The 10,206-nt window shown below is 37.6% G+C and overlaps 2 protein-coding genes across 3 annotated transcripts in view; one reads left to right on the top strand and one right to left on the bottom strand.

Moving 5' to 3' along the window:
* The first annotated feature begins 334 nt into the window (after nt 1-334).
* On the top strand, nt 335-4,911 carry LOC111871438 (3-oxoacyl-[acyl-carrier-protein] synthase, mitochondrial). 2 transcript variants are annotated; one of them, XM_023864558.2, is made up of 2 exons: nt 335-768; nt 3,571-4,911. In XM_023864558.2, exons 1-2 carry the CDS (start codon nt 604-606, stop codon nt 4,903-4,905), a joined length of 1,500 nt encoding a protein of 499 aa, XP_023720326.1. In that variant the 5' UTR covers nt 335-603; the 3' UTR covers nt 4,906-4,911. The 2 variants fall into 2 exon arrangements, with proteins under 2 accessions (XP_023720326.1, XP_023720328.1); XM_023864560.2 differs by having other exon boundaries at nt 656-739.
* Nucleotides 4,912-5,150: 239 nt separating this feature from the next.
* Nucleotides 5,151-10,206, bottom strand: part of LOC111871437 (gametogenetin-binding protein 2-like) — a 21,208-nt gene continuing 16,152 nt past the window's right edge. Inside the window, exons 10-11 of the mRNA XM_023864557.2 lie at nt 8,718-8,845; nt 5,151-6,704 (exon numbers count right to left, since the gene is read on the bottom strand). Coding sequence (XP_023720325.1) covers nt 6,516-6,704; nt 8,718-8,845 — 317 coding nt within the window. The 3' untranslated portion in view covers nt 5,151-6,515. The remainder of the gene's footprint in view (nt 6,705-8,717; nt 8,846-10,206) is intronic.

The raw sequence follows: 10,206 nt of genomic DNA, 5'->3' as shown, positions 1-10,206 counted from the left end.
TCTTAACTCAATACTCGTCCTGAATAGTGTTCGCTGCTCGGCACGGACCACATAAGGAATATATTGCGCTTCCCTCTATGATTTCTACCAGTCTCTATAGCCTACCGGTACTGGTGCTTACCATCAGACCCGCCCAGCCAGCGAGACCGGCTCTACTAACTGAGAGGTATCTATAATGCTTCCCCCATCTACCAGAGGTATTAGAGACTGCTGTTGGGCGGGAAACGTCCGTTAATTTGGCTCAGTGACCTCCTTTGGAGATATGAGGTTCTTTTACGTGCCGTAAAGCTACTACACGGGACCCATGAACATGTTAGTAAATGGGGCAGCGCAAATTGAGGAAACGGAAACGCAACTTGTGGGGAGACTGAGAAATTCAATTTCCAGGCAACGGAGCATGTCAGATTTTGTATGAAGTTGACAGCAGTTTTTAATTAAGGACAATTTTTTTAATCAAGATATATCACGTTCACACGAGATACGATATTTGACGTGCAGGGCAACTGCAGTTAAAGAAACTGACTTCCTACGGATCACTCTTGAAACCTAAGTTTATTAATTTTGCCTTCCATTGCAAGAAGCGTGTTGCCGCACACTGGTCGAATGGAATACTTCCAAGGCTGGAGAGATGATGCGTTGTGGTTATGTGATTTTTGTTCTGTAATGTGTAAAATATTTAACAGTGTAACACAAGTAGTAATTCATGCAATTACAATAGTAAATGGAAATAATTATGATGGCAAGTTTAAGCTCTTTGCAAAGTCTGGTGTTAGTGTTCTGGTTCAAACTAATGTAATGCAAAATTGTTGTATTAACATAACCTAATTCCTTGATCCAGTGTTCACGTTCAATCTAATGTAATACAAAATCTTTGTTTTAACATAACCCAATTCCTTACCGGATCCAGAATTTGTTCACAAGAGGAAGAAAATGTGTACAAGTTGTAAGAAACTGATAGTTCTGGTAATGTAAGCGTTATTTAATGAGCGGCAGGGAAGTATTTCAAATATACACGTAAGCAAAATACGTGCCTGGAACATTTTCTTATAATCCATCACTGACAACTAAAAGAACCACCACCTACCCTCCTACTAGACTTATGTAATGACGAAATCAAATTAACCCGCCGTGGAAATATAAATGTCAGAATGCGCTTTCTTAATTAACGCTTAGTTTATGTAGTACCTATTTAAAACTGTAGGTTGAACAGTAACAAATAGGCGCATGACTACATGACATGGCAAATAACAGATAAAATAAAGGGAAACAGGTGTGGCTGGTTGTAAGATACTATCCCAGAATTTTACTCAGAGAGAGTATCACTGCCACCGAATAAAAACCCATTTGCAGTTAAAATAAATTAATAATAATAATAAATCGTGAAAAACCTAAGTCAAGGCAGCCAATATTTTTGGGCAAGATCTTAACTAAGGAACCCCATGAATATGAAGCATATGCTAACTGCTTGACAGTGTTTGCTGCATAATATTAAGTAGTATGTAAACATTTATATTTAAAGTTAAGCAGGCATTGCTTAAAATGTAGAAGTCCTGGTAGCATTTGATAATGTTATTTATCAGCTGTGAGATTAAGGATTTGCCTTATGTGTTCCATTCTTATAATGTTAGAAATAGTATGTAACGTATAAAATGAAAAAAAAAGTATTATGTAAAGATAATACACTAGCATATAACTCGTTAAAATTTCAATGGGTAATTGTTAAAAACAAAGTTTAACAGAAATACCTAACCTTAGTAACTTCAGAAGTTTTGGAAAGGTAGCTATAGCTATAAGATGCTAAACTTTATAAGATAACAGTATGCTTCTTCTGTCAAGATGAAATGTTTTGGAAATGTTTACGCATAAGAAGCAAATTTTGTGAAAAATATGTAACCCCTCTTTTCCATCTGGCACCAGAACATCAGAATGGCCATTACTTACTTGGTTGTCAGGTTAGCTTTATACAGATTATGGTTTTGTACAGAAAACAAACACCTTCCAAGAGAATACTTGATTGCTTCTTCTGTACAGCTGGTTTGATAGGTGCTTCATGAGATCACACTAGTAATGAGCATAAACTTTATGGATTTAATTTTTCATAAGAAGTCCATGAATAATGCAGTGGCCATCACTGTTTTGATACCACAGTACTGAATATTCTGGGTTTAAGTGAATTTGTTGTCTTTAAATATTTACTGATAGATTTACTTTTGAGAGTGAAGTGTTTGGCCCATATTTTGTCAAAGGATATGTGACTGAAAGTGTCATTCCTTAATTTGGTACTGTTGGTTCAAAACAACCGACATTCAAATTTAGTCATCTTTGGTTCTGTGACAGCTGGGCAACAACCATCTTGTGCCAACTCATTAAAGTCATTGTTAGTATGGCATATGATGTCAACATTACCAAGTTATATTAAGTTTTGATGCAAATTCATGCATCAGTATGTTTCTGTCACCCCATAGGAGCCCATCAGTACAGGTCACAGTGAATACACTTGCCTCGGATGATTGCATCATAAGAGACACTAAGCACCGTGCCTGGCACACAAGATTCTTCTTCTGTGCCTCAAGCCTTTGATGAATTTCAGGCACTTTCATACTTCCCTCACAGAGAGCGTAACTTGTTCCATTAAATTAGAACATGTACAGATGTGTTTCCTACTGATGAGTTATTGTAGGAAAACCATACAACTCTTTCTCCTCTGTAAAGCTTTTATTACATTGATAATGTATGAAATATTAACATGTTATACCAACAGTGTGGTCTGTAAAAATCTGAAGTTCAGGTCAAATCCAGACATCGGTCCCACCTGAACAATATTATATTTCAGCATCCTGTTACACTCACACAATATATATGGACAAATACCGTCTTAAGTGCAACAATTTTATTGTAGTTTTTACTTCTTTTTCNAAAGATAAGCAGCGACACACACAGAGAGCGCCTACACTGAGTAAGTACAAATAACAGTATAAACATATAAGAATAACATAACAAGACATAACATAAGATAGTAACACAAATATTTGTATATTACAGACAACACATGAACAGCGATAAAAACAAGAAGTGGCCGCTGCAGCACCGTAGATATAGGGCATGTACCCTGAAAAATTTTAATTTGAAAAAGAAAGAGAACAAAGATCTTATAGACATTTTAACTTGAATTAAGGTTTAAAAAGGGCTAATTTAAAAATCAAATCGACGCGTGTAGATTAACAAAGATTTTATACAATTAGAAAGACTGGGATTTTTACATTTTTAACAAGCAGTGTAACAGTTACGTGAGTGATACACACCTGATGATGGCCATTTAGGGCCGAAACATGTAGTGTGGAGGAGGAAAAGAAGTAAAAACTACAATAAAATTGTTGCACTTAAGACGGTATTTGTCCATATATACCACCTGAACAACTTTGTTCTCTGTCTACCAGACATAAACAACAAATCCTACTCTCTGTACAAATGAAAATTAAGATTTATGATTATGGGTGTACCAAAATAGCGCTTCCCAAACTTTGTTCCATGGCATAAATAAACCGAGAACTTCTATTTTCCTTATTGCAGTTTCAAACAGTATGGAAAAGAAGAGTGCTTATCCGGTCCTTTAGTACGTACAGTGAATTAGAAGCTCGTCGAGTGGTGGTGACTGGTTTGGGCGTTATATCACCAGTTGGTTGCAATGTACGCAAGGCATGGAGTACAATATTGCAAGGAGGTTGTGGCATTACAAGACTTGAAGATGAACATTATAATAATCTTCCTTGCCAGATAGCTGGACTCGTTCAGGATGGGAAAGATGGTGGAAAATTTGATGTTACCAATTATTTTTCAAAAAGTGAACTTCGAGCAATGGCGCCAGCTACAGCATATTCTATTATTGCAGCACAGGAAGCATTAGAAGATGCTAAATGGTTTCCTGAAGGAGAGGAATTGAAGCAGATGACTGGCGTAGCTGTCGGAATGGGGATGATTGACCTTGTAGATGTGTGTGAAACTGCTGAGGCATTGAAAAAAGGATACAACCGAGTGAGTCCTTTCTTTGTTCCTCGTATTTTGCCCAACATGGCAGCAGGACAGATCAGCATCAGACATGGTTTCCGAGGTCCAAATCATACTGTATCAACTGCTTGTGCTACAGGAGCTCATGCAATAGGCGATGCGTTCAGGTTTGTGCAGCGTGGAGACGCAGATGTAATGGTATGTGGAGGAGCAGAAGCATGCATTAGTCCTCTCTCCATAGCAGGATTCTGCAGACTAAGAGCACTTAGTACGTCCTACAACAAAACCCCTGAGAAAGCATCAAGACCATTTGATAAAGACCGTGATGGTTTTGTTATGGGCGAAGGTTCGGCCATGTTAGTGCTAGAAGAACTTAACCATGCAAAGTCAAGGGATGTCAATATTTATGCTGAAATATTGGGGTATGGATTATCTGGAGATGCATATCATCTGACAGCCCCAAAGGAAGATGGAACAGGAGCTATTCTTGCTATGACTAGAGCTTTAAAAGATGCCAAACTCCAGCCTCATGATATTGGTTACATCAATGCACATGCGACATCAACTCCAGTTGGTGATGCAATAGAATCAAGAGCCATCAAAAAATTGTTTGGACCACATTCCAATAAGTTAGCAGTTTCTTCTACAAAAGGTGCTCATGGACATTTACTGGGTGCAGCTGGCAATCTGGAAGCTGTGTTCACAGTCATGGCATGTTACAAAGCATGGCTTCCGCCTACAATTAATATGGATAATCCTGATGAATTGATGAATTTGAACTATGTGCCTAATGAAAAACAGGAATGGGTCGAGTGTACCAGGAGGGTTGCACTTAAAAATGCATTTGGATTTGGTGGAACAAATGCATCTATTTGTATATCAGAATACAAGGAAAAGTAATTTTAATATGTATATATATAATTTATTTTAATTTGTACCATCACCATTTTCAGGCTAGGATCATAACATCACAATGTAACACAAATGTTACAACTCTGTTTTATTAACATTATACAGTAATGTAACTATGTAACCAACTTGAACAAAGTCTTAATTTACACAATATCAAATGGGCCATTTTTACACTAACAGCTTCTGGAATGGGGTTCCTGCTGTATCACATCTATAAATTATTCACAAGCTGATGACCACCTTACAGTCTGTACTGTACTTCTAATCCATCTCAGATTGTTCTGCCTTTTTTTGTAAACATTTCTCCATTCCCAAATCTCCATCAACATAAGCATAAGTAATCAAAACTGTAACCCAAAGTTCTAGTTTTCTTGAAGCAAACATGAAACCTGCCTAAATATTTTCCACTACAAACACTTCCTGTCTTATTAAGAACAACAGTTATTTAACGGACTACAATATTAATAACAATTTGGAATGCAAGTAGGAGGTTTAGTATTCAACAAACAATAATAGCCATTTAACCATTCTTCCAATGAACCTAAGTCTTTGGAACATCAATACAAATTCTCATCACAAAATGAAACTTAAAATATACACTTTTAAAAGCAAAAACCCTTCAATTCTTATTGGTCCTACTCTGAATGGACTGGTTCTTATGTATGCTGTTACAAACCCTTATCTGCACTACAACTACATTCTGAATTCTGTAATTTCAGACAGTGGTATATTTATTGTAAATTGCATAACAAAAATATAGACATATTCTGTTGCTAGTGCACGAATTGTATCACCATCTTTCAACTATACTTGCATATTGACAACATGAAAACATACTTTCAAATCCATTCTTCATATACGCTGAGGCAGTCACTACTCTTCACATGGAACAAAACATGTCTAATAGTTGTATAATGCAATAAAAAAAAAAAAAAAAAAAAAAAAAAAAAAAAAAAATCAAATGGTTAGAACCACATCTTCTGTAATACACAGTTCTGAAAAAGAAGCAGATTTGTTGACAATGTTATGTCTAATAGTGTTGCGCTATTCTAAACACAAAAATCAAAATCAGAAAAGAACTGCTGAAATCCTGACAATGTTTTGACACATCCCACAAGCAGAATTTAAGAAGTTCTCTGCACACTGAAACAATTCAAATACAACAGCTTGACATACCAGCAGAAGGTATACTTGCAATTATTCAATAAACACTGGAACATGAATGAGGAATGTAACACAGGATGACAAAATGGTTAGCAGAGAGAATTGGGGTTGTATGGAATCCATCCCGTCTTACTGGGTATTAGAGCTACTAGCACCATTCAAAACCTCAGAACAAAACATACAAATAAAGAAAACAGTCCCATATTAATCTAACAGCATGTACAAGTACTATGCAACAGCAACCATGCAGTCATGTTTTTGCAGTACAGTATCATTTTACATTTTCCTTCTCTGATTCATAAACATATTATAATTTCCCTTTCTAAGTAAATTTAAGAGATTTCAACATTTTAGACTCTTCAAAATCAAATCAACCATTTCCTTCCACTCCCATTTGAAAATGTAAAGGAGTCTTATTGATGTAACAGACACAACTAGTTGGAGGCACAGTGAGCAGAGTGATGAGCTCGAGGCTGTGGAGGATTTACGCACAATTCATCAAATCTCTTTCTTAGAGTCTGCCTTAACTCTTGACGCTTCTCCATGACGTGAAGCATCCTAGCCTTGAATTCCTGAACTTCTTCGATAGGTATGTAGCATTCTTCATCTGACGAACACGATTCCTGTAATATCATTGGTGAGATAATTCAAAGGAAGTTTCCTTCTTCCATGGATATGGATATTTGTGAGATCTGAATGAAGATGACTGTCTTCTGGGATGTGATGCAGAATGTTACCACTGTTTCAGATCTGCCTCTGAAACGCTAGCAACCTTCTACCATGGCATCATGTCTGAAAAGACAGTCATCCTTATGAATACTGAAGAGTGCTATCTTCTCGGATATAATGCTATGCAGTCTGCCAGTATTTTGGGGGAGCATGTCCCCTCCACCTTCAGAGCTAAATAATAAACCAAGGAAGAAACCAGCATGAAACAGGTAGCACTGGTTAACCTTCAATGGATTACATGGTGTTATATCCCAGAAGACAGAACTCTTTACAGATATTTGTTGCAATGATGAGCCGTGTAAGACATGAAGCTAGAGGAATTTTTAGGAACATAAAATTACGTGTAATGAGTTGACTTTAGAAAAAGAGACATGCCTACCATGCACTTGCATCTTTCCTCAATGCAAGCAAGTCATGCATGTTCATGTCACCTTGCCCTTAAGGAAAATTCTTGGTATCCACTGGATAGGAGGCTGGGTTGTAACCAGATTTGGTCTGTCCAGCCTGAAGCTGGTGACTTTATTGAGTTACCCTAACTTAAAAGTTATAAAGTGCCAATTTTATTTTAACCTTTAAGTGCCGAAGTGCCCCGTTTGTGCCAGTCAGGCATTTAAACTCCGCTAGTGGAAGCGCGCNATGTGACATAATTGTAATTGTGTTTTCGAGAGTGAGGAGCTAACTCATGTGCGTTGAAGTGCTGGTGAGCATAGCGATTGGTTTCAGTTGTGATGTGATTTACCAAGTCGTCATCCAGAAAAAATTTTAATCCATGAAAAGGGATGCATTTTATGTGTTATATCAATTTTGATCCCGAAACTATTAGCAAATGGAAGTATTGGGGGTACAATGTCTCCGTACGTTCATGAGATGGGCGTGTCAGGCACCGCACTCGTGGTAGGTAAATGTTCATGATTACTGTCTTGTGGATCATTGCCTATCACTGTATTATTGTCACAATCAACTTCATCCAATTCAGGAATCATTATTTCATCGCCACTATCATCAGAAAAAATCTCGTTCACAACATTTTCCAGCTGGTCTGTAGGAAAACGAAGACACTTGCTGCAAGAAGCTATGGTGAAACTGAATGAATGTGAAATATTTTCTGACCTTTACCTTCTCAGAGGGTTCTGACAGTAATATAGACCGCCACAAAGTTTACAAGGGTTCTTTACAAACATGCACAAAAACTATCATAAATATGTCTTTGGTTGATGAGTGCCAAGAGAGCAAAGAAGGGACGAGATTGTCAAAGCGTTAAAACACGCCAACGCCAGGGAACGGCTGGCATCGTCCGGGCGTTAAAACACGCCCGCACCAGTCAAAGAGTTAAATAAACTCCGGCCAGCTCAAGCTTACCACTATTTCGAAGTCCGGCGTTTAAAGGTTAAATTAATTTCACTGTTACAATCTACACATACGTATGAGTATGAGGGGTGAGCCATAAAACTGGCCCTAGCACTGTGACCTTCAATGGTCTATTGTGCTTCCCCTTTGGATTAACCCTTATTAATCCTACACTTTGAATGAAATGTAGGACTTTGTTTACGGGGGCGTCATAAAAGTCACTTGGTTCCATGAAGAATTGAGCCAGGTGGTGATATCTTAAATAAGCTATAGCCTCATAGTCACATAAGATATGTGTGGCTAATTCATCTTCTTGTAGGCACCTCTCACAAGTTGGGTCCTCTGTCAGTCACAGTTTGGAAAGGTGTCCTTTTAGGTGGCAGTGTCCAATCTACGCAAGTTGACATATTTTGGAGACAGGTGTCTGCTCTATTAATGTATTTTAAAAATGTCATCCATGGATTCTTTTGATACATTTTGCTGGACAGCTAGCTATACTGAGTAGTCCCTCACTATACATGTGAATCCTGCACCACTATTGAAGCGATAAGGAATCTCACCTCTAGCATCTGTTGAAGAGTTAAAGTCAATCCTCCTGGTCCTTTGGTACTCAGGTTCAAATTTGAGGAGCCATGTCTTGCCCTGTCACATGTCTGAGGTTCACAAGTTTGGTCTCCATTACACTCCCCTGTAAAACAAAGTTTCTCAGTACCTACATACAGACGTGAAAGATAAAACAGTAAAGTCATTCCTGTGCTTAATTAGACACTACGCCATGCAGACGTGTAGGGAAGTGGAGATATAGCTCCAACATTCTTGACCTCGACACTACAGGGATGTGAGTGGTCAGCTTCACCCCTGGGGATAGGAGGATAGATGGGTGCCACAGCCAGTCTGGATGCTGTGGAGTAAAGCAAAATCACTTGCTCCTGCGAGGAATCAAATCTTAAGACATCCAGTCTGTAGCACGTCGCTATACTGACTCAGCTGTCCCGAGGGGGAGGGGGAGAAATGATAGTAAGAGATGCAACTTGGAGAAACTTTTCATAAATGTACTGACTTTTGCTCTGTGCAAATGTATTTTCAGCCTTTGCCAATGAGTCAGTCTCATTTTAATATGTTAATATGTGGTCTTTCTTTCATCTAAACAGGCTATACGGTGCAACCTCATTACTGAGGAAATTTATACAAAATTTTGTTCCTGTAAAAAAGTTCAAATATGTAACTACAAGTCTGTCTCTTAACTTCATAATATATATAATACAATACATATACTAAGGTCTGAATGTCTTTCGGAGTGGTTATCACAAGCATTTGAAAATAATGAATAATAATCCAGGATTTTCACTGCCACATGTATCATCTGAACCAAAAAGTAGAAGACTTCTTTTAAATTTACATAATTTCTTCTTCTTGCAAGATACACCTAATCTGGTGCTGTCATTTATGAGTGAAAATCCTATCCATATTCCACCCATAATGTGCTGCATATGCATATGAGAGATTAAACACACTGACTTGCCCTGAACTGACGTAACAGACACAACACACAAAGCAGTTCAAATTGCACTAATACTTAATGTGCATACACTATGTTATGCATTGTCCTGAATGCCATGACTGGAACACATGCAACTTCTTGACATTACATGCATAAGAGGTGGCTGTAAAACATATGTTATGGTAGTGGCACATAAAACTGTACATGAACCCGTAACAGTTTAATTTTTGGCCCAATCAAATGAACGTATTTAAGTTACCACACTCATAATGAAAATAACCCTCTTTATAACATACAAGGATGGGATCCACACCACCTATAGTTCCCGAGACTGCGATGTCTCAGATCATGCTCTTCAGTCATGAACTGAGATCATAAAACAAATATTGGTAATATGCACTCATGAAGAAAAGCAGCAATGATAGTTTGTTTGAATTTAATATATATGTTTTCTCTCCTTTGTAACTGATCGTCCCTTTCTTTGTCATATATAGAAAAACGTTACAATATATAGATATATACATCTACATATATATATATATATATAT

Source organism: Cryptotermes secundus, unplaced genomic scaffold (assembly GCF_002891405.2).
Source record: "Cryptotermes secundus unplaced genomic scaffold, Csec_1.0 scaffold323, whole genome shotgun sequence".
In the NCBI taxonomy this organism is placed as follows: Eukaryota; Metazoa; Arthropoda; class Insecta; order Blattodea; family Kalotermitidae; genus Cryptotermes; species Cryptotermes secundus.
Note: the sequence above shows the minus strand (reverse complement) of the source record. Positions and strands in the feature narration are given on the sequence as shown.

Coding starts and splice junctions, on each gene's coding strand:
- LOC111871438 (XM_023864558.2), top strand. CDS start 604: ATGGAATACTTCCAAGGCTGGAGAGATGATGCGTTGTGGTTATGTGAT. Junction 769..3,570: donor AGCTCTTTGCAAAGTCTGGT/GTTAGTGTTCTG, acceptor TCCTTATTGCAG/TTTCAAACAGTATGGAAAAG.